Source organism: Leptonychotes weddellii, chromosome 16, assembly GCF_054177405.1.
Source record: "Leptonychotes weddellii isolate Sample4059 chromosome 16, ASM5417740v2, whole genome shotgun sequence".
Lineage (NCBI taxonomy): Eukaryota > Metazoa > Chordata > Mammalia > Carnivora > Phocidae > Leptonychotes > Leptonychotes weddellii.
This window is the reverse complement of record NC_138384.1, coordinates 10752793-10780499: the sequence shown is the minus strand read 5'-3', so window position 1 is coordinate 10780499 and position 27707 is coordinate 10752793. Positions and strand designations below refer to the sequence as shown.

The 27707-nt window shown below is 44.4% G+C and overlaps 1 protein-coding gene across 2 annotated transcripts; it reads right to left on the bottom strand.

The window, feature by feature from the left end:
* Window positions 1–1730: 1730 nt before the first annotated feature.
* Window positions 1731–21807, bottom strand: TMEM170A (transmembrane protein 170A). 2 transcript variants are annotated; one of them, XM_006743336.3, is made up of 3 exons: window positions 21520–21807; window positions 8665–8766; window positions 1731–5846 (listed from the first exon to the last, which is right to left on the bottom strand). In XM_006743336.3, the coding sequence occupies exons 1-3, from the start codon at window positions 21650–21652 to the stop codon at window positions 5716–5718; spliced, it is 366 nt and encodes a 121-aa protein (XP_006743399.1). In that variant the 5' UTR covers window positions 21653–21807; the 3' UTR covers window positions 1731–5715. The 2 variants fall into 2 exon arrangements, with proteins under 2 accessions (XP_006743399.1, XP_006743398.1); XM_006743335.3 differs by having other exon boundaries at window positions 8596–8766; window positions 21520–21805.
* Between the last annotated feature and the right edge of the window lie 5900 nt (window positions 21808–27707).

The window sequence follows — 27707 nt, the reverse complement described above, 5'->3', positions numbered from 1 at the left end:
TTTTATGGTTCAGTTGTAAGAGTTCTTTATATATTCTGAATACCAGTCTCATAAAACATAGGCCTTGAAAATATTTCCTCCTATTGTGTGCCACCACTCTCTTGATGGCACCCTTTGAAGCATAACATTTTCTCATTTTGATGAAGTCCAATTTATCGATTTTTCTCTTTTCCCTGGTGCTTCTGGGCTTCTATCTAAGAAGGCTTTGCCTAACTCAAGATCACAAAATTTAACCCGTTTTAAAGCTTTATGGTTTTAGTTTGTGCATTTAGGTCTATGATCCATTTCAGTAGATCTTCCTTATGGGAGGAGAATAGAAAAATAGATGTAAAATTAGGACCTGATATTTGGAAGTTTAACATGCTCAGCCTTTTCCCTTGGACAGGGTAAGTGGTACCTGCAGTGACAAACCAGGACATAGACTTTTGCCCCATCACTGGGGTCCACGCCTGGGGAAAAGGATGCGTTGGGGTTCTCTAGCAGACTTTCTCCTCCAGCATCATCTCATTTCTCCCAGTCTCCTCTTTACAGCTCACTAGCACTCCATACATTTGTTCAAATCACAAAGTTTCTAACCACTTTAAGGATAACCAGGGTAGGAACTATTTTCCATTGTTTCAAATAGCTTAATGAAGAGGCCAACTCAACGCTCAAAGGCATGTGTTATTTGACCTGAAAAGCATTTTTTGTGAATTCAAATTAGTTGCGCTTAAAAATATAGATTTCAAATAATCTAGATTTGCAACTTCCCTTGAAAAACTGGAAAATCTGGCTATTCTGGGCTCAAAATCCCACCAAGTAGAAATAGGCTGGAACTAAGCAATGGTTGGCCCAAGTACAAATTCCCTCAACTCCCTAGAAGATTCTTGGGCTCGTTAGTACTGTGTTGTCTTAGCAATAGTTTATGGGGTCCAGTTTACCATACTCAGCACCTTTAGCCCCTCATCTTACACAATCTCTTTCCATTGTCCAATCTTGAGTTATCACCTTTTGAAAATTGAAGAAAAGTTCCTCCTGCCTTGGGTCCTGGATACGTATACAATCTTGGGGGCTTCTGGCCCAACTCTGCATGTAGGGTTCTCCTGGGGTCCTAGAAATTGCTCTGTACCTTGTTGCGAATGGTATTCACATAAATGTATGAATACGTAAAAATTAATCAAGCTATACATTTAAGATGTGTGCACTTTACTGTATATTATACCTCAATAAAAAATAAAAGAGAAAGAATGGGCAGTCTCCCGCCAGACATTGTATGTCTATCTATGACGCCTGGAACTGTAGGGGTCGTCTATCTTGGACTAGGATGTAAGACACCCAAATTGGACAGTTCGCTGAAAACGGCAGAGCAGAGAAAGACTTCTGTGATGTCCCTGAGAGTGCTAAACCGACGTCGGAGCCACTCTTCATGTGAACCTACTATTGAAATAATTTTTTTCATACACTGTATCAGCTCTCAGCCATCCCAGTGTGGAATCAGACAAAACGCTTCTTGATGGCAAGATACAGCCCACAAAGTGCAGTTAATAGGACTCAAGTTCACATGTGCATACAGTTTAATCACATCTTTGAACAAGGATTTTACCATAAATTAGTAAGAAATTGAATGTAAAAGAAATACAGGTAAACATATGTTAAGTACTAAGTTATTTAAAAATCCAAAAATCTAAGTCAGACTTTATTGCAAAAGATTAAATTCACTGGTCACTGTAAAAAAGAAATAACCATTCCAGTTCACAGAATTGAAATTCTTTATTGATAAACATTTATACCAGAATTAGAAATGTCAGTAGAAAAATAAAAATTTAAATTATTTTCTATTGTACAAAGATTTGATCATTTTGACTAGAGCAGTTAGTGAAATAATCTAATACAAAAGTTAAGCTGATTTTAGTCACAACCAGACTAACAGAGTGCACAAAAAAGAAATGCACATACACAAAACTTGCTGCGTGTGGATAGCTAATGGCATGAGGGCTTCACATTCCAGGAAATGGTGTCGTAGGGAAGGTTGGTATGCACTGCAGTTGTAGTAAGAACTTAATTCACACCAGACACTGAAATCAAAAGCCAATATACAATTTAAAATTTAAAAACCATAAGGAGTGGTTTAATTATTTGCATCAGCTTTCTCTCACTGGTTTAAACATTTCCTAAGAAGTAATGTTTTACTGTAAAATTAAAAAATGAGTTGAGAGCACAAAGAGACATCCTTCTCGTGGAATATTCATTACACATTTTATATGGACTTGTCTTCACAAAATACCTTCATCCCCAAACCCCCATATTAAAGAATGAAGCTTTTATGGTTGGGAGCTGCCTCTCTCCCCTGCATAAAAAAAAAAATTGGGGAAAAAAAAAATAGGAAAAGTGGATGTCCAGCTGGGAAGGGGGGGGTGCATAGGCCCTAAGAAAGCAGGTTGTTGGCAAAAATTCTTAAAAACTATAGTAAAATAAAATGTTCAACACATATGCCAGTATTTTTCCATCTGAGTGACCACCCCCAAATAATTGTGTATTTGAGAAATTAAAAAACAAAAAACCCAAGGGGCACTAGATATATTTATCATTCAAATAGTTTCTCCTTAAAAAACATTTCAAGCTACCAAGCTCCATGTATATAAAGGTCTATATAAATTTATTCACAGGAGAATGTTCACATACTTGGATGGATGAAATACTCAATAATTTGAAGATAGATCTTATATTTGAAGTTTTTAAAAAGAGTGGATAATCAATGTATAGCAAAGAAACAGATGGAAACAAAAACACCTTTCAAAATGCATTAATTTTTGTGTCTTGGCTCTAATAACCAAATATTTATTTATTTATTTATTTATTTTTTTAAAGATTTTATTTATTTATTTGACAGAGAGAGACACAGCGAGAGAGGGAACACAAGCAGGGGGAGTGGGAGAGGGAGAAGCAGGCCTCCCGCCGAGCAGGGAGCCTGATGTGGGGCTCGATCCCAGGACTCTGGGATCATGACCTGAGCCGAAGGCAGACGCTTAACGACTGAGCCACCCAGGGGCCCCTCTAATAACCAAATATTTAAATAATCGATCAATATGTTCAAAAATTAGTATTCAGGGGGAGGGGCCTAACAACCACAGGCCCATATGTTCAATTTGAAAAATTCTATCCAAAAGAATGTTTTAGATGAGAATTCTAATAAAAGGCATACTTCAAGAGAAATGATTAAAATCATTTTCTGTAACAAAGGATATAATGTCCCAAATTTCTTAAACTGAAGGGCTACTTTGCAAAAATCACAGCTCCTTGAACAGAAAAATGGAGTCTTATTTAAAGACGTAGGGGCACTTGGCTGGCTCAGCCAGTGGAGCATGTGACACTTGATCTTGGGGTTGTGAGTTTGAGCCTCACGCTAGGTACAGAGATAACTTAAAATCTTGGGGCACCTGAATGGCTCAGTTGGTTAAGCGTCTGCCTTCGGTTCAGGTCCTGATTTCAGGGTTCTGGGTTCGAATTCCATGTTGTCATCAGGCTCCCTGCTCAGCGGGGAGTCTGCTTTTCCCTCTGCCCCTCCCCCTGCTCATGCTCTCTCTGTCTCTCTGAAATAAATAAAATCTTTAAAAAAAAATCTTAGGGGCACCTGGGTGGCTTAGTCGTTAAGCGTCTGCTTTAGGCTCAGGTCATGGTCCCAGGGTCCTGGGATCGAGTCCCGCATTGGGCTCCCTGCTCCGTGGGAAGCCTGCTTCTCCCTCTCCCACTCCCCGTGCTTTTGTTCCCTCTCTCACTGTCTCTCTCTCTCTCTGTCAAATAAATAAATAAAATCTTTAAAAAAAAAATCTTAAAAGACAAGACTTAAAATTTGCAAGATAGAAAGATTTGCACATTGGAGAGAAACTTCTTGGGGAATTTGTAAAAACATTTGCCAGCATTCCAAGTCTACTTGTAATTTTCCACCTATTCTGAGCATATGTCACTGTAATTTTGAAAAGTGGTCTAATGGCCTCTGAGTTAAAACAAAATAGCCAATTAAGTTCTGTGCTCTCTCTGTAATTCTTCCTCTTTGACTTTCCCTGGTAAGTTGGTCCTTCTGGCTATTTTTAATCAGAAGCCAGAGGACATATTGCTTTAAATGGAATAGATATGTTTGTGTGTACATAACCTCACGGGCTGTTAGCCTTACTGTCACAATGAAAACTTTCCTTTAAAAACATCAGATTTAATGATCAGAAACTATTCTGAACACAGAGAACAACGGCTATATTCCATTTAACACAGCCGAAGTGGTAAGGATCAAGCTCGACACTTAATTTTTGCAATCCTTTCTCTTTTGAAGGTCACAGTTTTCAGGCCTTTTAATGAGAAAGAAAGGCAGTAGAAGAAAAATTAAGATGGCTAAAATTGGGTTTAAAAAATTCGTTGTTTAGGGCGCCTGGGTGGCTCAGATGGTTAAGCGTCTGCCTTCCGCTCAGGTCATGATCCCAGAGTCCTGGGATCGAGTCCCACATCGGGCTCCCGGCTCGGCGGGGAGCCTGCTTCTCCCTCTGACCCTCTCCCCTCTCATGCTGTTTCTCTCTCGCTCGCTCTCTAAAAAATAAATAAATAAAATCTTTAAAAAAAAAAAAATCTAAAAAAAAAAAATTCGATGTTTAATTCTCTGGAAGGACATACATTCTCTTGAAGGGAAATGTAAAGTGGAAGCTTATCTGAAAATTAAACTTTAGGCACTTTCTGGGAGTGACACCCAATACTGTTAACAGTGGTGACCATATTAAGACTAAGAAATGAATAACCACCAACTCTAGTTTAAGCTGCATTTCTACAATTTCAACCAAAGTCACCAAGAAAAACTATGACAATGCTAAAAAAAATTTTTTTTGGTACCTCAATGTCCAAAGAGCATCCTAACCAATCTGGCTTAAAATTCTGAACTCAAGCTATTTAATAGGGTATGTTTCCAATTAAAGTAAACAAAATCAATAGAATGAAAGTGATGGGAAAGGGATGTAGGAATTCTAGAGGGAAAAAAGCCTCAATTAGCTAGCTTATTTTGATATAATGTACAAAACAACAAATTCACATCTCTTAAAATATTATTAAGTAATCAGAGGTCAAGATAGTTATCCAGAAAATGTCACATCATCTTCTTTTTCTTTCAACAGTGGAACTGAAGGCACTACTTGTGTTGTAGGATTTTTTTCCTGTTACATTTCCACAAATTTGTTCTCAAAGCTCTACTCAACCAAAACCTAGTTGGCACTTACTGTCATGAAGATGCAGTGAAAGAAGAGTCTGCCAAATTTTAATCAAGATTAGATTAGATAAGATTTTAGTACAGCATACTCTGCTCAGAAAAAAAACAGTATTTTTCGTGGTTTCTCTGAAATACGCAACATTGCATTTTCTCACAGAATACTGTAGATTTCGGGGTGAAGGACGTCAACCCAGAAGGGCTGTTGACCTAGCGTGGGTAAAGGTGCACTTGTAAAACTGCTTAAATTAAATCCAAAAAAAAAAAAAAAAAAGTGCTAAGAAACTTGATTTGTTTTGGTTGAGAACAATAGGAGTCCAGAAAGATCTTCAGTTCCTAGAGCTTCAAACTGAAGGGCTGAGATGTCATTTTTCACAAACTGCTTCATCCAAGTTTCTTCCACTTGAAGAAGTAAGAACACACTACATTCCATAATGTATTCTTTTTGTGAGGAGCCTATCAAACTTAGGTTCAACATCATGGCCTACAGGTGTACGCTATAGAGTAGCTAAAATCCGTAAGAAGGAGACCACCACTACACAAAATGTCTGTCCAGTGCCCAAGGTGAGGGCTTCAAATGGGATCATTTCCTTTCCTGCTGCTCGGTATACTCCAGCAATTGCAGCACCTGTTCAAAAAAAAGGGTGTTAAAAAAAAAATCAAGGTTAATATAATCAGGAAAATACAGCACTTAAAATCCTACTGTATGGAGAATGTTCTAGATTTTTTACATTAAAATTTAAATATTATAGAAATGTTTTGTTTTCCCTATACTTTTTTGCTGCCTACTCTAGGTTTTAAGTATTCCCCATACAACTTACAAATCACTGATTAGTTCTTTTAGATGGTGAAAAGTGAGTCCTTAAAACTGGGTCTCCTAGATTTACTCAGTAAAATAATCTGGAAGTCATCACCAAAATCATGAAGATATACCAACTTCCCCATGACCTGATTACAAACTCAAAAACATCTCTTATTTGCCATGCTTAGCATTTAACAGGTACCTAAAAAAAACTTGGCAATAAACGCCAACAAAACTTCTGTGTGAGACTAAGCAAGAAATATTTCAGAAGCCACAGGGAATCCTCATTCCACCTTTACGGTACTCAGAGCTCCCCACCCAAAGTGGATAGAGGAGGGAGCAGAGGATGGGAAAAGGAGAGGATGACTCTACACTTACGAAGTTATTAATTCAAAGGGCATGAGGGGAGAGATCCTAAGGGGATCCTTTCTGTTCCCCATATCACTAATCGTTTTTATTATATTAGTCACCACAACTTCCTAGAAACTGAGTAAACCAAACAAACACAAACATCTTAATCTCCCTAGAAACCCATATAAATTGCTACAGGGACTCAGTATTGTACCAAGAAAGCCAAGATTTCATTAGTTGGACAAGAATAGATCCAAAGGTCCCAGATGACCCTCCTCTCAAAAACTGTTCCAAAAAGAATCCTCTTTGGTCAGTGTGTTCATTCTTGCAAATATTTGTTTACCTCTATGTCTGATAAGGTATGATCCCTATTCTCATTAATGCTCAGAATCAAGCTGAGACACAGAAGGAAAGCGTAAGCATGAAACAGATTTTAAATAATACAAGACAACATACAGCATCTCAATCAAATGTCTATACATTTTATACATGGGATATGAGGGCATATTTACATATTTTAAGAAAGAGCAAATGAAGCAGTTTCTGTATTGGCTGCCTGGAGTATCTGTGACTTGGAGATGCCCACCTCCAGTGGCTCCGCACACATATTGTGTCACTAACATGCGCAAGGCACCTGTTTCACTGGGCCCCTCATAAGTTAGCTCCAAAAAAAATGGATTGGGTAGAAAGAAGCTTAAGAAACTTGAAGTAGGCCCCAAAGTGGGGTTTGGATGATGAGGTAGGGAAGAAAGGGAAAAGCAGACCAGGGGGAGCAGCACAATGGGAAATAGACTCTATTCACACCGGAGTCTTAAAAATAGAATAGACACACTTATTGCACAGTTCCCAAGTGTTAGGTATTATGCTAAGTTCTTTAATAAACATTTCCTTTTATCATCACACAGCCTCAGAGGTGGGTAGCATTATCCTTATTTTACTGAGGAAAAATCTGAGACAGGTCCTAGGAGCCAGGAATCCAATAAGAAAACTGGAGCAGAAGGTCTCTAAAGAGCAGCTATAGGAGATACAGTTAAAAATACTATATAAAGCCAGTTATGGAAACACCTTTATGCAGACAGGAGAAAAGGGGCCTTCTCTTCTTATTACCACAAATGTTTCATCACCTACAGAACACACAGAAATGAGGCCACTTTGTCCCCCAAAAAAACTCAAGTCAAAGAAAGGGACAGTTCTGCTTAGAGCTCAAGGCTTAAATACACACACACACACACAAATTAGTAGGAATGTTATGTTTCTAATTTTTAAGCATATATTTATGTTGACACATACACCTAGAAAAAAAGTTTGAAAGCACATACCAAAATGCAAATTGCGGTTTTCACTTAGAGATGTGATAATGGAGTGTTTTTAGCTTTGCTTTCTTATAATTTTTAATTTATATAAAATAGAGATGATATTTACACTTAATCGTGTGCTTAAAAATGATTTAAACTTATTCTCATCTTTGTGACATGAGCAAAAGCCAAAAAATAAAAAAAAGTAAAAATAATTTATAATTTGTTATTCCAATTCTCATTCAGAAAGCTGTGAGAGGGGGCGCCTGGGTGGCTCAGTCAGTTAAGCGTCTGCCTTCAGCTCAGGTCGCGATCCCAGGGCCCTGGGATCGAGTGCCGCATCGGGCTCCTTGCTGCGGGGAGCCTGCTTCTCCCTCTGCCTGCTACTCCCGTTTGTACTCCTCTCTCTCTCTATGACAAATAAATAAAATCTTTTAAAAAAAAAAAGTTCTGAGAGGGGGGAAAAAATAACCAGAAGACAAATCAGGTACTTTCCTAAACAAGAATTCTTGTCATCAGAATTAGTCTTCCACCCTTAAAGTAGCCGCCCCTGAGTGAGCAGCACTAACTCAGCAACAATCTTGCGATGCCACCAGTCAATTGATCGCTGACAAGAAAGAAGCAGTGGCTTCCAAAAAGATAAACAGCTTCTCTTAGTAGAGACCTATCTCATAAAACCTCACCTGGCTTATCTGAAAGATAGGAGAAAATACAACCTAGGAAGTCAAAGATGTTAGCCAAATAATGGGAATGGGGGGGGGGGGGGCGGTAAGAGGTCAGAAAAAAACAATACACTAAACGAGAGGCCCGGGGTGAAAAGCCACTCTTTTTTTTTCTTCATTTCACTCAGACACGTTTCTAAAGTGGGTCCTGAAATTAAGTGACTAGTCATATGAACGGTTCGACTGGTATCATAATGTCTAACATACTTGTCAAGATTCCAGCAGTAATTGGTCCCACGATGCCCATCAACAGGATGCTTACAGACATGAACCTACCATATTTGTGATGTCTGAGGGTGAAGAGGGCCAGTAATCCAGCAGGGACATGGAAGAAGAGAGAGGACACCAGTGCCCACAGGAACACACCATACCACATCTCTGCAAGGAAAAGCAAACAGAGGGCGCAAGTCGCCGACTTTCCTGGTACAGTGATTACCAGGGGCTAGTCATTTTATCCGCTTATTTCATTTTCAAAGCCACCCAGGTGCAGTGTAGGCTCATCAGTCAAACATCCAAACGCTGATGGTTCTAGAGGCATCAGCAAACAGGCCTGCAGGCCACCGGCAGGTTTTGTGCGTCGTAAACTCTTCCTGGAACTCAGCCATGATCCTTCAGTTAAGTCTGGCCTATTGCTATTTCAAGCTACAAGAGCAGAGCTGAAACAGCACACAGCCTGCAGAGCCTGAAATATTTACTATCTGGCCGCTTCCAGAACAAGGTCGTCAACCTCTAAAATGGCCAATCATGTTAAGTCTTCTCAAATGAAAAAGCTATACAATTTTATTCATTCAACAATCATTTCAAGACAATGCAGTATCAGGCCACTGCCCCTCAGCATAGCAAAGCTCTTTAAGATATTAAATAAATACCAAAAAACAGAAATGTCTTGGCTTAGAGACAAATGGCAAATGAGGGCCAGGATGGAGGAGCTGGTTCCTATGGAGAATGTCTAGTTAACTTGTAAGATGACTGCAATTCAAGCAACATTAAAATATTGGATAACCAACTATGTCTAAAAACCTATGCGTGAGCCCCCTCGGGAAATAGAAAACAGGAGATACCATCCTGCCTCGTAACTTTGCAATCTGGTAAACAGCAGATGAAGCAATTTCCTCCACCGAGCCCAGGCAAGGCTTTGAAATTCACAAAATAGCCCTTTAGCTACCCACATGGATACAATGAAGGTGTCACGTCAGATAAAATCCGTTGTCCTTTGCGCCCTAGAAGCAGGTGAGTAACAGGTAATTTCAGAATTCAGTCAACAGCTTAACTCAGCAATACTGACACCTGGACCAGTCAACCCTTTGTTGTGGGGGACTGGCCTGTGCACTGCAGGACACGGGGTAGTAGCCCTGGCCTCTGCCCTCTACTGTAGGTCAGTAGCACCCTCTCCCCAGTTCTGACAACCAAAAATATTTCCAGACTTTGCCAAATGTCCTGGTGGGGGTGGGGGGCTGGGGATGGGGTCAAAAATCGCCCTGATTAAAAACCAGCGGTCTGACTGACGCAGAGGGTCTGTAAAACTAAAAGCAGTTAAAACAACAAAGATAGGGGCACCTGACTGGCTCAGTCGGTAGAGCATGAGACTCTTGAGTTCAGGGTCATGAGTTCAAGCCCCACATTGGGAATGGAGCCTACTTGAAAAAAAAAAACCTACAAAGACAGATGGGGTCATGTTACGGTGGGTTTTGAAGGTCAGACTAAAAACTTCAACGTGAGGGGCGCCTGGGTGGCTCAGTCGTTGGGCGTCTGCCTTCGGCTCGGGTCATGATCCCAGGGTCCTGGGATCGAGCCCCGCATCGGGCTCCCTGCTCAGCGGGGAGCCTGCTTCTCCCTCTCCCGCTCCCACTGCTTGTGTTCCCTCTCTCGCTGTGTCTCTCTCTGTCAAATAAATAAATAAAATCTTTAAAAATAAATAAATAAATAAATAAATAAATAAATACTTCAACGTGAAAACCCTAGAAGCACCATTAAAGGCTTTGAGCAGTAAAAGGTTGTCAGGACATTATTTCACAGGTCCTACCTTACACTCCCAGTAGGAATACAAACTAGAAAACCTTTCTGGAGGGTAATTTAGAAGTGTGTATCCAAAAAAGTCAAGTGTGCATGCCCTTGGCCACAGCGACCTCACTTCCAGGAATATCCCAGGAACACCACCTATAGGAATACACATGCGGGCAAGGGCAGAGGTGCGAGGGTTCCGGCAGCTGTGTCTGTGATGGCAAAGACCAGATACCACATGCGTGTCCGTAAATGGAAGACCTGTCAAACACATTTTGGTGCACATAATGTAACATTACACAATCCCATAAAAACCTGGGCTAGATCTTTATATACTGAGGGGATTAAGATGCCCAAGCCATCTTGGGAAGTAAAAACAAACAAAAAAAAGCAGGTTGCAGAATAGTATATAGAAGATCCTGTTTTTGTAAAACAAAAGAAACAATGTGTGTATAAATAATTCTATGCACCCGGAGAAAAGTCTGGACATAGGTGTATTTAATAAATATTTATGACATGGGCAGGCGTTGTTCTAAGTGCTTTATAAATCTTAACCGTGCAATCCTCTAACACAACACTATGAGGCACAGATCATGAATATCCCTGGCTCCTGGATGAGGAAATAGAGGCAGACGGAGGGAAGGAACGTGCTGGAGCCCACACTGATGGTGAGCCCCACAAGGCCAGCAGGAGGAGAGCCCGGTTGGAGCCCTATTGGAGCCTAGTTGGAGCTTGACACCCGAGGCCATGCCCTCATCCTCTATGCTGTACAGCAAGCAACAGCAAAGTGTTATTTCTGGGGAGTGGGATAGGCTGGGGAAGGGCTAATGACCATTCACTTTTTACTCTGCTTTTTTTTCTCTTTTTTTAAGTAGGCTGCATGCCCAATGGGGGGCTTGAACTCACAATCTTGAGATCAAGACCTGAACCAAGATCAAGAGTGGGATGCTTAACCGACTGAGCCACTCAGGAGCCCCTACTTTGATTTTTTTAAAAAAAGCTTTTCTAGCTGCTTACTGGCTTTTACAAAATTATAATAAAAAGAAACTAGAAAAAGGGCGCCTGGGTGGCTCAGTTGGTTAAGCGACTGCCTTCGGCTCAGGTCATGATCCCGGAGTCCCGGGATCGAGTCCCACATCAGGCTCCCTGCTCGGCGGGGAGTCTGCTTCTCCCTCTAACCCTACCCCCTCTTGCGCTCTCTCTCTCACTCTCTCTCTCTCTCAAAGAAATAAATAAAATCTTTAAAAAAAAAAAAAAGAAACTAGAAAAAGAAAAAAAGAGCCTTTGTTTCTAAAAGAGCAGTTCAGGAAGGCTGATCTGATTGGAATGTTACAGAAACAATGAGGAGCACCAATCAGCCTGGGGACAGTGGAGAGCAGGAAGGGAAGGACCAGGGGCTTTTCTCAAAGCTGTCTCTGAGGCTGGACTTGAAGACGCTCTAAGAATTACCACTGTGGATGTTTTCTTTCCAGATCAATTTCTGAACTGTTGGGGGTGAGAGATTAGGAATGGAGGCCAAATCCCTCTAAGCCACCCTTGGCATGGTCACTGATGACTGTTCTAATTCTTCGCTCATTTTGACTCACATAAAGTTTCAATTAATACCTAAATTAGGACACCTAATTCAAGCTTTGGTTCCAAATGAAAGTATCAGGCATGCCCCATCTAGGGCTCAAGGCTTATTAAAAATAACAAATGACTAGGGGCGCCTGGCTGGCTCGGTTGGGTGTCTACCTTCGGCTCAGGTCATGATCTCGGGGGTCCGGGGATGGAGCCCCTCGTCGGGCTCCCTGTTCAGCTCACCAGGGAGCCTGTTTCTCCCTCTCCCTCTGCCCCCCTCCCTCCGCTCACGCTCTCTCTCTCAAATAAATAAATAAAACCTTTTTTAAAAAATAAACAACTGAGGTGTTTTGGCACTTTTGCTCTGGTGGAAAGCTATCAGATAGCTATAAAAAATTTCAAACCATTTGTGAAATTTTTTTTTCTTTTTTTTTTAAGATTTTATTTATTTGACAGAGACACAGCAAGAGAGGGAACACAAGCAGTGGGAGTGGGAGAGGGAGAAGCAGGCTTCCTGCTGAGCGGGGAGCCCGATGCGGGGCTCGATCCCAGGACCCTGGGATCATGACCTGAGCCGAAGGCAGACGCTTAACGACTGAGCCACCCAGGTGTCCCGAAACTTTTTTTTTTTTTCTGAACAGGATATATCTTCAGAATAATTTTATTACTGTTGAAACTGGTCTATTTGATGGCATTTGGCAAATTCTGCTAAACCAAGTTAGATCATGCAATACGGAGCATAAAGTGATTAAAGAGTAAGGTCCCAAGCTTAAAAATTAAATATGCATAATGTAAAAAACTAATATGTATAAAATATATAACTATATATACACACACTAACTACTGTCCCTCCTCCGCCAAAGAAAAAAACCACCTTTCCAGTCAATATGTTGATCAGAAATTGCAGGCAGGGTTCTGAATCCTCACAGTTTGAGCCCCATTCTCTCTGGAAATAAACCTGTTTACTACCGCAGCCTCCTTTCCAGCCTCGGCCTGGAGCTCCTCCTGCTTCCACAACCTAGGAAACTCGCCCTCCATGCTGGGCAGCAGCTCCCAGACGTTGCACCGTCTAGTGTCCCGATACTGCCCGTCCAATAAATGCGCACCGGCCAGAGCTGTGGTGCCCACAAATCCCTCTCGCCTGGGCAGCCTCTGTAGCACCCTGGCTCAGGGAGGGCAGCCTGTCTTCCCGGCCTAAGCCGCCTCCTATACCAGCCACTACTGGCTTGACCCCAGGCCACAGCCCGGCCCCATGCTGTTCCCTCCCAAAGCAGGAACCCCATCTCCAGTCCCACAGTCCTTACTAGCTACTCCCCCGGGTCACACGCAGACTCTGCCCTCCATCCCACCACCTCGTCGGCAAAATGCTATGGTGACACCAGGAACACCACTGTCCCAAGAGGGGACAATGGGATGCAAATCTGCCTCTGAGAACTCAGAGCAGTGGCCATCCTGCTGATGACCTGATACCACTCGTGGGCCCTGCTGGAGCTCCCCAAGCTTTAGAGGTGAACTGGGTAGTGAACTGGGAGGTGAGACACACCAACTTGATAACCTCCATGAAGGTGGGTCTGATAGGCCTCAGGCCTTATAAGAAGAGGAAGAGAGGTATCTCTCTCTCTCTCTCTCTCCCTGCCATGTGAGGACACAGCGAGAAGGCGACCCAAGAGGGCCCTCACTACAACACGGCCATGCTAGCACCTGGTCTTGGCCTTGCAGGCTCCGGAACTGTGAGAAAATAAGTTTCTATTATTTAAACCACTCAACCTAGGGCATTTAGTTATAGCAGCCGAAGCAGACTAAGACACCAACACTCACTCCCAATTCCCCTGGAGCACAGCTCCTGCCCCAGGAGGATTCCTTTTCCTAAAAGCTGAAAGGCCTATTTGTAAACAAGGGTTGGCACAGCAAGTCAGCACTTCCTTGAGTTTCTCAGAAAGGGATGCACACTGCACCCTCCTACAACCTTGAGCTGCATCCGTTAGCTACCTCAGTGCCTACATATTTTATATAGCGTCTCTTAAGTCACATTAAGTAGCAAAAAAAGGCTTTATTATGTTAGATGAGTACTGTACTTTATAAGACACTTTTCAGATGGATGAGATCATTCGAGCACTCTTAATAGCGAAGGCAAACCCCAATCAATAAAACACTTAAAACTAAGTGATTTCCCTTTAACCTACTGCACCTTAATTTGCTATCTATTTAATAGCTATTTATTGATCATCATACTTTTCATTTCTCTGGTTCAATACGCTGTCAAAAATCTGTGTCTCCATATCTTACAGCGTTTCTTTGTTCACTGTTTCAAATCAAGTGCATTATCTTCAACTTTGCTTACTTTGACAGCTAAAGTCACATCCTTCCTGTTGTCGAAGTATAAATCAGATAATTTATCTGTAACAAAAAAATTCTAGGGGGAAATCAGATTAAGCACTGGTGACAGAATGGGTCCCAAAGATGTCCACACACTTATCCCCAAAACCTGTGAACAGGTGGTAAAGGCAGTTTGCGGTGTGATTAGATTAGGGGTCCTGGGACAGGCGAGTGGCCTGGCTTCTCCAAGTGGGCCTAATGTAATCACAAGGCGCTTGTAGGAGGGAGGCAGGAGGGTCAGAGAGAGTTGAAGATGCTATGCTGTGGGCTTTAGAGATGAGGGGAGGGGCCACGAGCCAAGGAATGCAGGCAACTTCCAGAAGCTGGAAAAGGGAAGAAAACCAATTCTTCCTAGACCCTTCAGAAGGAAGGCAGCATTGCTGACTTATTTTGGATTTCTGACCTCCAGAACTCTAAGATGATAAATCTGTGTTGTTTTAAGCCACTATACCGTGCTAAGTTGTTACAGTGGCAAGAACAAACTACTACAAGCACTAAGAGTTCATTCACTCAACAATCCAGTATTTACTGAGCTCTTTGCATAGGTCAGTGAAACAAGACGAAACAACACAAGACACAAGATGCTGCCCAAAAGGAGCTTATTATCTTTAAGAATCTGTTTTTCAGACACATTTCAGTTAGAGAGATAAGCCACATAGACTGCAGATTCCTCTAGGTACGTTCTGTATTAACAAAAGGGGTTAGTAATGGCTGGCTCCCTGGCCCTCTAACTTCCACAACTGAGTTATCCAATTTCCAAGCAAGGCCTCAAGACCAACCTGGCGCCAATTAGCAGGAGTGGAAGAAGCCTAAGCCAAGGGGGCAGGGTGAGGCTCAGCATTTAGATATCCTTTTAGCTGGCCCCACTCCACCTTATGCTCCAGGTCAAACAACCTTATGAACACAGTCAGCTCCTCTGAAGCCGGGGTTCTAAGTAGACCACATCAGCCCTCCTGGGAACTGGAGTCCTACCTGCAACTCAATGCTGAAATGCCTTCATACTGCCCATCAGCCTCCATCTCTCCACACTGCCCACTGTGAGACCCCTCCCTTACTGAACCCCACCTACCTACCAGGGGGGTCCATCTGTTCCCTTGTGAAATAATAATAATTATATATATATACATATATATGTATATATAGGTTTCTGCCCCTGGTTCCTGACACAAAGCTCCTAAAACCCTTAAAATAGTGGTGATGGGGGGCACCTGGACAGCTCAGCCAGTTAAGCATCAGGTCATGATTTCAGGGTTGGGGGATCGAGCCCTACGCCAGGCTCCATGCTCAGCAGGGAGTCTGCTTAAGATTCTCTCTCTCCTTCTGCCCCTCTCCCCACTCGCACATGTGCTCTCTCTCACTAAATCTTCAGGAAAATCGTTTGTTCTAATATTTAGTCTTTGACCCTAGTTTCCGATACAGAAGTCCTAAATCCCTTGGAATTGCCAGGCACCTCTTTTGTTCTCATGAGGCAACTCTTGGTGGGCTCCAGGATGGGGGCTGGTCACCAGAAAGCCATGATTATAAGCACGGAAATAAGCCCACCCCCCATTCTCTGCAGAGGCAATAAGGGCTGGAAGTAGTTAATAATCAATCAGGCGTACGTGATGAAGCCTCCAAAAAACCCAGAAAGCATGGGGTTCAGAGAGCTTCCGGGTTTGGTGACTACACCTATGCGCTGAGAGGGTGGCACTCCCCCAACTCCTCGGGGACAGAAGCTCCTTTGTTCAGAATCCCTTCTGAACCTCACCCATCGTATCTCTTTATCTGGTGTTCATTTGTACCCTTTAATATCCTGTGTAATAAACCGGTGATCTAGTAGGTAAACTGTTTTCCTGAGTTCTGTGAGCTGTTCTAAAATTAACTGAACCAAGGAAGGGGGTCGTAGCAATCGCCAACTTAGAGCCAGCAGGTCAGAAGCGCACAGGACCATCAGGACTTCTGATTGGCATCTGAAGTGGGGAAACTGAGCCCTTAACCTGTGGGATCTGGTGCTAACTCCAGGGAGACAGTGTAGGAACTAACCGAACTGCAGGGCACCCCAATGGTGTCACAGAACAGCTCAATGTAGAAAACCCATATAACTGCTGTCAGAATACTGTGAATTCGGGAATTGTGTGAGACTTAAAGGAAAGCAGAGTTTATTTCCTAGAGACCCTTCCACTCCTTCCTAACAATGACCTGCCCACCGGGACCACCCACTGTGGGCTGCCACCTCTCTCCTGACACGCCTGCCTGCCTGTTTGCTCATCCCTGGCTTCTGAGTGTGCCCGTCCAGCCTGCCTCCCCCCAGTGGTCTCTCGGCCCCCAGCCTGGCTAGATCTTGTCTGTCCTGATCTTCCCTTCTCCACACAAAGCCAGAAAGTTAGCGCCAACGAGTATGAGGTTTCTTGCTGGTGATAAAATATTCTGAAGTTGCTTGTGGTGATGGCTGCAAACTCTGCAGATGCTAAAAAAAATCTTTGAACGGTACACTTAAAAGTCCATCAGATCATCCCTTCTCTGCTCAAAACCCTCCAATACTACCCTCTGGGATCTGACCTCACCTACACTGCCCATCCTCCTTGCTGGCCTTCTTAATGTTTCCTAAGCAAGCTCCTATTCCAGAGCTCTGAACCTGTTGTGCCTTTGCCCAGAATGTTCTTCTCCCAATAGCTGTGTATCTCGTTCCTCTCGTACTTTAGATTTCAGCTCCAGTGGCATCATTGTAAAGAGCTTCCTTGTGACCTTAAGTAAAACAGCATTCCACCCTGACACACAAGACCCACCGCTTACCCGCCCTACCGTCTTACACACCACTAAACTGTTCCTTTCCATACTTTTTATTTTCTCTCTATCCCCATCAGAACGAAAGCTCCTTTATTTTGTTCCCTACCACATCTTTACTTGGTACCTAGAACACAAAAGGCAGGCAACAGAGAGCAAATATTTGTTGAATGAATGAATAAATAACTGGTCCAATTGCAACCCATTCCTTTTTTTTTTTTTAACTGTTTACCCATTCTTGACTCTAGCAATAGCACAACCGAAACATAAGTAGGTTTAACTATTACACACATACTTTAACATTGATATTAATAAAATTCATACCTTCAGAGAGTTAATACCATTCCTGATAAAAGATCTGCCTTTCTTGGCATTTAGATTTGCTAAAAAATGATGACAACAACAAAAGAAATCTGAACATCTTGGAATAAGGAGGGTTGGGCAGAAATCTAAATGGCTAAATTGCAAATGCAGGTAAAAAAAAAAAAATCAATTCTAAGCTTCCTGATAGTGACAAACCACAGAGTATTTTAGAGCAGTGATTTTGCCATACTGACTTAGCATAAAGTGCAAGTGACCTTTCCTGTGAGGCCAAAATAGGAACTATTGTAGATTCAGGTCAATGAACAGAACTCACTGTAAGCAGGCTTTGGTGCCTCAAAAAGGATGAAACCCCATGTGCCTATAACATCCATTAGTGCAGTTAAAGATGAGACACAGCAGGGAGACTGTGTGTTTACCCATCACATTCTGATCAACTTGGGGTCAAGGGCTCTAACTCATGCATGTTTATACCCCCTACCCCAGAGTCTGCACTGGGCCAAATGTATACTCGCTGAATGAATAATTCCTAGTGATCAACGCCCCCAAATTATATACCCAATGAAGCACCCATAAACTCATGTACATACGGCAGTTTATTTTCAGAATAATTTCTGAAAGCAAAACAATTCTCATTGTCATAGCTACTATGACATAATGTTAAAACTACTGTCCCAGGGCGCCTGGGTGGCTCAGTCGTTAAGCGTCTGCCTTCGGCTCAGGTCATGATCCCAGGGTCCTGGGGTGGAGTCCCACATCGGGCTTCCTGCTCCGCAGGAGGCCTGCTTTTCCCTCTCCCACTCCCCCTGCTTGTGTTCCCTCTCTCGCTGTGTCTGTCAAATAAATAAAATCTTTAAAAAAAAAAACAACAAAAACTACTGTCCCAAGTTCACTTATCTCAGTCTTAAAAAGGCAACTAAAAGCCAGACAGACTGAAGAGAACATTCAAAGTATCACCTGGCATATGACTTATCACAAAAGGCTTAAGGTACCCTTTCAGTGGAGATCTGACAAGCACCGCCTTCACCAAATGATATACAGCATTACCAATAAAGGCACACACTGCTGTTGAGTGTCTCCTGAGGTAGTGCACTGGGAAGTGGACATCACCTATATAGCTAGAATTCTTTGTGGTTTTTTAGATTTATTTATTTATTTATTTTATGGGGGGAGGGGCAGAGGGCAAGGGAGAAAGACCATCTCAAGCAGACTCCCCACTGAGCACAGAGCCAGCAGGGGGCTCGATCTCAGGGCCCCAAGACTGACCTGAGCCAAAAACAGTCACAGGCTTAACTGGCTGAGCCACTCAGGCACCCCCCCCCCCCCCCCCGTAGGTAGTACTCTAAGCCAAAATGTTTAATCTGAATGTAATCGTGAAAAAGCAATCAGATAAACTTAGATTATGGGACAGTCTAGGAAATCAGCAAGGACTCTTCAAAAACATCAAGCTCAAGAAACAGATGGAGTAACTGTTCTAGATTCAAGGAGACTAAAGAGACATGATAATTAAATGCAACGTGTGGGGGCGCCTGGGTGGCTCAGTCATTAAGAGTCTGCCTTCAGCTCAGGTCATGATCCTGGGGTCCTGGGATCCAGCCCCATATCAGGTTCCCTGCTCTTTGGGAAGCCTCGAGGAGCCTGCTTCTCCCTCTCCCTCTGCCTGCAGCTCCCCCTGCTTCTGCTCTCTTTCTGTCAAATACATAAATAAAATCTTAAAAAAAAAAAATGCAATGTGTGACCCTTGATTAGATCTGGGGTTTTTTCTTAAAGAAAAAAAGCTATAAAAGACATTATTCAGACAATTGGGAAATTTAAATACGGCCTGTACATTAGACAGCATTATTTTTTTGTTGTTGTTAATTTTAAGTAGGCTCCACAACCAACATGGGGCTTGAACTCACAACTCTGAGACTGAGTTGCGTGCTCTACCAACTGAGCCAGCCAGGTGCCTCTAGACACCATTATTCTATTGTTAAATTTCTTGGGTGTGATAAGGGTTTTTTGGCTATGACAGAAAGTGGACTCATTTTAAAAGATACATGCTGAAGTATTAGGTGTCCGGTACCATCACTTCAATAATTTCCTTTTAAATGTCTCCGCATAAAGTAAAAATGTTATGTATATATATGTACATACATAATACACACACAATATACATATATATGCACAGAGATGCGGAAGTAAAAATATTAATAATGAGTCTAGATAAAGGATATATGTTCATTATACTAGTACTTCAATTTTTCAGTATGTTTGAAAATTTCAAAATAATGAGTTGGGGGAGAAATAAGGAAACAAAACAGACTAATCTGGCCCAGTAGTACCTCTGGGCTGCATGAACATTTCATCTTTTTTTTTTTTAAGATTTTATTTATTTATATGACAGAGAGAGACACAGCGAGAGAGGGAACACAAGCAGGGGGAGCGAGAGAGGGAACACAAGCAGGGGGAGCGGGAGAGGGAGAAGCAGGCCTCCCGCCCAGCAGGGAGCCCGATGCAGGGCTCGATCCCAGGGCCCTGGGATCATGACCTGAGCCGAAGGCAGACGCTTAACGACTGAGCTACCCAGGCGCCCCAACATTTCACCTTTTAAACAGTGTCTACAGAATGCCATATATTTCTGTTGTCACTGTCAAATGTGATCTTAGTACCTTTTGAAACAAAGTGAGTTGCCAGATTATTATTTTAGGTATAGTTCGAAAGTAACATCTGCATCTGCCCCAACATGGTTATTATCAGCTGTCCGGGGAAAATACTAGGCAGGTAATACCCAGCAAGTCTCGGGTGTCCACTGAATGGCACCTGGCAGTCGCTTCCCAGTGGATGAGAAATCACAGGTGCCTTGTTTATGACTGCAGTCAGTAATCCAATCGTCCCTCCTTTGACGGTCTCAGGCCCAGTTCTCGAACTGTTTACCAAGTTAACATACCGGTCAGCTTTTCCGGGACAGCCCAACCTCACCCTTCAATCGCCACTGTTGTGTCTTCTTGCCTTATCTGATCCAACACTGAACTGTGCCCTCCTCTCAAAGCCTTTATTAGCTTCCCAAGTAATTTCTCCTCCTCCCAGCCTTCTGAGCACGCAGAGCTTTCTACCTTGCGTTGTAATTTTTAAAAACCCTTACACCAGGCCCAGCAGAAGCTCCAGTGGGCGTTAAGAAGAGTGAAAAGGAGGGGTGGCTCAGTTGGTTAAGCGACTGCCTTCGGCTCAGGTCATGATCCTGGAGTCCCAGGATCGAGTCCCACATCGAGTCCCAGGATCGAGTCCCAGGATCGAGTCCCACATCGAGTCCCGCATCGGGCTCCCTGCTCGGCGGGGAGTCTGCTTCTCCCTCTGACCCTCCCCCCTCTCATGCTCTCTCTCTCTCTCTCATTCTCTCTCTCAAATAAATAAATAAAATCTTTAAAAAAAAAAAAAGTGAAAAGGAATCTGTTTCAAAGATCTCGAACGCATGAGTGGGGAACTCGGCAACAGGTCTCAGAAAGTGTTTCCAGAAAGAGAAGCTGGCGGACTGGGTGCATTTGGACGAGGTGAGAGCGAACGGCAGACAACCTGCGGGCGCTGAGGCAAGACTAGACCCCAGGGGAGCGCGATCGCTGCGTTCGGTCCCTCAGTCCGGCCCGGACGGTTCAGCGTCCGAGCCGCGAAAGCCGCGCAAGCCGCGCGGCCGGCGCGGACCTCAGGGGCCAGGCGCATCGCACCCAAACAAGGAGGGGCGACCGCTTCCGGGGCTCCTTCGGGTCCCAGTCTGACCCTGGGGCGTCTGGAAACTCCAAAAGTAAAATCAGTCCGAGCGGGGGCCGAGCTCCCTCCACTGACCCGTCCACTCGCGGCCGCTCCCTTCGCTTTGGCCCCCAGCGCGGGGTCGCAGTAACTGGCCCGAGGTGCCGGCGAGGAAGCGACGGGGAAAGGGCTATATCCCCCAAGTCCCCGCCGGGGGAGCGGGAACCTCCTTCCAGGAGGAAAACAGCCCAGGGAGTATGGGACCGCCGCGCGCAGAAGCCCCCAGGTCAGCCTGCCGGCCCGCCCGCCGGGGAAGCGGCGCCCCCCTGCCCGGCGGCAGCGCCAACACACGCAGTGCGCAAGCGCGGCACGGGGCGGGGCCGATACCTGGGAAGGAGCAGAGAGAAGTGGAGTTGGGGCACAGGGTCCCGTTGCCCACCCGCGGGACGAGCTTCAGGCTGAGGATCTGCTGTAGGAGCCCGGCCGACCCCCCGCTGCCGCCGCTCCCCTCGTGCTCCATCCCGCCGCCATTCACCGCTGAGAGATGGGTAGAGCGTCCGGAGTGCTGCCGCGGCTCGCTCGCACTCACGGACCGAAGCGCTCACCGAACCTTCGCCGCCTCAGCGTCACTTTCGGATGGGGCCCTCTTCCTCCCACCCCAACGGCGCGGCCAAGTGATGGGCCCTTCCTCCAATCACAGGGCGCTGCAGATGGCAGGGGCGGGGCGAGAGTTGCTCCCGCCCCTGACGTTGCGTACGGCTCTCCGAGATCTGTCACCCACTGGCTACGCCCCCTACTGGGCAAGTCTCTCCTGTCCAGGAGGATGCGCTCTGCTCTGCCTCTCTCTGCAGCGCCACCTATAAGAAAGTAGGGGAATTGCATACACACCACAGACCTGACGTGTAGATTTAAAAGGCATCTAGCAATGAGAACCATGTGAAGGAGGCTGGAAGACAGTGCAGCAATACCTTCAACATTTGGAGGGAAAGTGATTTTTTTTGAAAGCTTAACTTAGTTTAAATTGAACATTGTGTGCAAAATTTATCGTATTTTACGTATATTAAGAATTGCGTGCAAAATTTGTAGTATTTTATGTAATATTAATTCAAGAACATTAGCAAGATTTATAGAGTTCCCTCTTGAAGACTTTGAGAGCTAATGCCCACATTCAACACCGCAACTGCGATTTTGTATCAACTAAGAAACGTGACTAAAATAGCAATAGTAAGCACAAAAAAAGTCATGAAATATTTAATAATACTATCTTTTGGTACATTTCCCAGACTACCAGACTATGTAAGAAGTGGGAGAAACCAATTATTTTGGGGTTGTATAACAATCAATTGTGTGTCACATTAGGAAACATTATTTTGAATTTACAATTCTATCCTCAAATTCTGCATTGAGAGGTTATAAAAAAAGACAGGGCGCCAGGATGGCTCAGTCGGTTAAGCTTCTGCTTTCTGCTCAGGTCCTCGGGTCCTGGGATTGAGCCCCACATCGGGCTCCCTGCTCAGTGGGGAGCCTGCTTCTCCCTCTCCCTATGTCGCTCCCCCTGCTTGTGCTCTCTCTCTCTCCCTCTCTGTCAAATAAATAAGTAAAATATTTTTTTAAAAAAAGACATTTATATTTGCAGAACGCAGAAAATGCATGTTTTATATGCTCTTTCTAAGGAAGTTGAGTATGTCCTCCAGTAAAGTTAAGGAGTGATAACCAAGAAAGAGAAAGATATGCAATACAAGAAATGATGGATTTAACCAGGAGTGTTAGCCTGACTTCTGTGCACAGGTCCCAGCAGCTGCCTCACCAGATTAGAACAGAAAGAGTATCCTGAGGAAAAATAGTGAAATTGATTTCAAGCTATGGACAAAATGGTTAAGCTCAAATTTTTGGGGTGCCTGGGTGGCTCAGACGGTTGAGCATCTGCCTTCGGCTCAGGTTGTGATCTCAGGGTCCTGGGATTGAGTCCCACATCTTCTCCCTCTCCCTCTGCCTGCCGCCCCCCCCGCCCCCCCGCTTATACTCTCTCTCTGTGAAATAAAAAATAAAAATCCTAAAAAAAAAGAAGCAACTCAAATTTTTAATGATAGAGAGAAGAAGGTACCTGTTTCTTCTCTTAATGGGAAAAAACTGAAAGGCAATATGAAGTCCAGGAAAAACACAAGCCTGCAAGAAAATTATGAGGCAACTAGGTTTTTTGTTTGCTTTTTAAAACTCCACCACCTGTCTCACTTGTTTCACTTATAGTGAGATGCAGAACTATAACTTTTAGAAGACAATGTTGAATATCATTATAAACCTCATAATAGTGAAGGAGCTTTTCAACTAGATAGAAAAAGTGAAGATTATAAAGGAAAGGCTTGATAAATTTAACTACTTTAAGAACTTGTGTTATTCAAGTGTTATTATACAAACAGCAAAAAGACAAGCCACAAACTGGGAAAAGATGTTTGCAATACGTGTAACCGGCAAAGGAGTAGTATCCAGAATCTATAAAACACTACTAAAACTCAATAAGAAAATGACAGAGAGACAAAAGGCCTGAATAGGTACTTCATCAAAGAGAGAATACAAATTGCCAACAAAAATAGGAAAAGATGCTTAACCTCATTATTTTTTTTTTAAGAAATTTTATGCTGGGTCCATTTTTTTATTTTTTATTTTTTATTTATTTATTTAGATTTTATTTATTTGACACAGAGAGAGAGAGATCACAAGTAGGCAGACAGGCAGGCAGAAGGAAAGGGAGAACAAGGCTCCCTGCTGAGCACAGAGCCCAGTGCAGGGCTTGACACCAGGACGTTGGGATCATGACCTGACGCTGGGATCATGACCTGAGCCCAAGGCAGATGCTTAACCAACTGAGCCACCCAGGCGCCCCAGCTTAACCTCATTATTAATCAGCTAAACACAAAATTAAATCACAATGAGATCATTTACCAACCACCCAATAGCCAAAAATTTAAAGTCTACATGCACACATCATAATCACCCAGTCCCTAGTGTACCTTAGAGTTTGCTTTTGGTGTTGTACATTCTATGGTTTTGGACAAATAGTTAATGACATATCCCCATCACTATAGTATCGTAGAGAGTATTTTCATTGCCCCCAAAACCCTGTGTTCCATCTATTCATCCCTCCCCTCCCCATCCCCTGGCAACCACTAATCTTTTTATTTTTATTTTAAAGATTTTATTTGACAGCGAGAGAGGGAACACAAGCAGGGGGAGCGGGAGAGGGAGAAGCAGGCCTCCTGTGGAGCTGGGAGCCCGATGCGGGGCTCGATCCCAGGACCCTGGGATCATGACCCGAGCCGAAGGCAGACGCCCAACCGACTGAGCCACCCAGGCGCCCCACCACTAATCTTTTTACTGTCTCCATGGTTTTGCCTTTTCCAGAATGTCATATAGTTGGAATTGTACAGGATGTAACTTCTTCACATTGGCTTTTTTTTTTCCCCACTCAGTAATAGACATTTCAGTTTCCTCCATGTCTTTTCATGGCTTGATAGCTATTTCTTTTTAGCACGGAATAATATTCCATCAGGTAAGTAAAAATGAAAGGACTGATTTGCCCTGTATAGGTGATGGTGGTGGGGTGGGGGTGGTTAGTCGGAGAGGGATGGGAAGGGCATTCTTGACCCCATCCTGGAGGGTGTAAGTTGTTACTCTGTCTTTAATTTTGCAGTTTCACATTTAAAGACATGCTCTTTGATCCAGCATTTCTACTTCTAGCAATCTTTACTAGAGTCACACAAACTTGGTCACCTCTTGAGGGCTTCTCTCATCTCATGAGCCTAAATTCCCAGGTGTGAGTTTTTAATTTTGTCAAGGAAATTTGATTCCAAGGAGACCAATCCCTCACTCTTTCTCTGGCTCCTTTTCTTCATCCTGTGCTTGATGAGCTCCTGTCCATCATTCATGTATTCAAATCAATGTTCCTCTCCAAAGAGGTCCTCCTGACTCCCCATACTAAAGTAGGTCATCCTCTCCCCATTCTGATTTCCTCTTTAGAGCATAATTGACATTTTTGTGTTTGCATGTTTATCTGTGGGACTATTTATTTTGGGTCTGCCCTCCCCACAAGAGCAAGGTCTGTGACTGCTCTGTCCCCCAGTATGTCCCCAGGGTCTGAACTGGCCTGACTCATTGAAGCACTCAATTGGATACTGCCTGTCCTTGTCCTGAAACCTGATCTGGGTTCACCCCCAGGCTTGCTTTGAAGCAGATATGCCAGGGAACTCACCCAGAGGCTTGCCCAGAGTCCATTATATGCAGGGAGCAAAGTCTGGGAGCCTGTTATCCCCTTTCTGGGAGCTTTCTGGGAGCTGGGAGGTCCAGCCAGAATGGATGAATCACACAGCAAAGACCATTAATTGTTGCCATCAATATAATCTGTGACTGGAGCAGGGGCAAATGAAACTTGTGTGATGCCACTATCAGGCTAAGCCTTCCTGGACCCCACAAGGGATCAGTGTCTCCCTATTCTTGGCCTCTGGCACCATGAACCTCTTGCTTGATCCTCTTTGCCTGAACATACCACATTGTCCAGCACCATTCCTAGGCTGACTCCTCCACTTGACATTGCACTCCTTCCAGGGAGGCCAGCAGGCTACTTTTATCCCCAGAGGACAGCACAGGGAGCTGCAGGCAGAGAGAAAAGGGGTCAACAGTAGGGGCCCCGATGCCCCAGCCTACCACATACCATACCCTTCAACATTCTGGACCTTGAGATGTTTGCAGCCAAATGCCAGCCAAATGCCAGGATGGCTCACTCCCTCACACCTCGAGATCCCTGTCATTACTGGGGGAAGTGATCTGGCTTTCCAAGCCTGTAGTGGGATCCTTTACTTCATCCCCAGTTCAGTTAGAACTGTAAGCGCTGAAGTCAGAGATGGGAGTTTGAGGTCTATCCCATATATGAAGCTATGTAACCTGAGCCTAAGTTGCAGTCCCCATTGATAAAATCAGGTTTTGTTTTTTTTTATTAAAGACTTTATTTGGGGCGCCTGGGTGGTTCAGTCAGTTAAGTGGCTGCCTTCAGCTCAGGGCATGACCCCAGAGTCCTGGAATCAAGCCCCGCATCGGGCTCCTTGTTCAGCGGGGAGCCTGCTTCTCCCCTGCCTGCTGCTCCCCCTGCTTGTGCTCTCTCTCTGTGTCAAATAAATAAATAATCTTAAAAAAAAAAGATTTTATTTATTTATTTGAGAGAGAGCTTGAGCAGGACCAGGGGAAAGGAGCAGAGGGAGAAGGTGAGCTCCTGCTTTGCAGCAAGGATGGGGGTCCACAATCGAGGTCCCACCAATCCAAGGCCACACTTGGGCTGAGAAAAAGAAGCTAGCAACCTCCAGAATATCCCTTCTAGCAACTGATGGCCAGAGAGAGGCAGCCCACTAGTTTCCAGAGGTAATGGGCACACTCAGCTGACAACTGTCAGTCCCGGCACCAAGTCCATGCCCCAAAGTTTGTGTGTGCTCAATTCTGTGTCCCTGTTCTTCCCAGAGGTTCTGGGAGGTCCCCCCCCCCTTCTTCCTTTCTCCCTCTACCTCTGCCTTTCCCCCTCATTGCCTCCCTCCAGGCTTATCTGGGAGGTTCTCTAAGGTTCTGCACTCTGGGCCCAGATATCTCATCACCACCTGTATCCTGCAGCTGCGGCCATGGCCGCTTGCTCCTCCCTCAAGCAAACAGATGGGAAAAATCTGACCTTCCTTCATGAGGGAGACAGGTCTCTGCCAGCCTGATCCACCCTCTCCTTGCAACTGTAGTCTCAGAGCAAAACCCCCCTCCTCCCTTCGTCCTATTGTGTGACCTTGGACAAGCCCCTTCAGTTTTGTGTTTAGCTCGTCAAACCATACAGACTGTAAAGTCTAGTATCACAAGATTATTATGCCTATTTCTGTAGGTAGGATCGTTACTGTCAAGACAAATCAAACGTTCACGCCAGTTAGCTGGGCAGGTGATGCGAGTATGTGGGCTCCCAGGAGATGGGGCAGAGAGGCTACAGGGAGACCACAAGAGAAGAGGCATCTTGTCTGATTTCTTTCTGAAAGAAACGAGTGAATATAAACGCCAACATCTTCGATAGAGTGTGGTGGTGGGACATGGGGGGGCGGGGGGACGAAGTCGGGAATGTGTGTGTGTGTGTGTGTGTGTTGGCGGGGTGGGGGGGTGGGGGGGTATACAGACTTCAGGGGCCAGCTCACCGCAGTGCCTCTTCTCTGCTCCCAGGCAGGGCTGGGACCCCCTTCTCAGGGGCTGGATGATGCATCCAAAAGGAAAAGAGACCGAGGAAGAAAGGACTCAAGGAGCAGCCAAGCGGTCTGAACTTACTCCCTGTGCCCAGAGGAAGTGTGGACACAGCTCTGCTTTCGATGAAGTGTGCGCCTGATGGGAACCCAGCTGCTAAGGAGGACTCAAAAGAAAATTCAGAAGCAAGAAGAAACATGGAGCTTTGGGGACTCAGTCCATTCATACTACAGAGGAGGACTCCCCAACTCCTGGCCCCTCCCAAAGCGGCCTGCGCCCCGTGTGCCCGGCTCCCTCCCCAGCGCCACAAGTGGGGGCCTCCGCCAAGG

Excerpts from the sequence above, each read along its gene's own strand:
- TMEM170A (XM_006743335.3), bottom strand. The coding sequence starts at position 21,652 with ATGGAGCACGAGGGGAGCGGCGGCAGCGGGGGGTCGGCCGGGCTCCTA. Across the intron at positions 8,767-21,519 it reads TTCTCTCTGCTCCTTCCCAG|AGATGTGGTATGGTGTGTTC; the intron begins GTATCGGCCCCG and ends TTTTCCTTGCAG. Across the intron at positions 5,847-8,595 it reads TACTGCTGGAATCTTGACAA|GTGCTGCAATTGCTGGAGTA; the intron begins GTATGTTAGACA and ends TTTTTTGAACAG.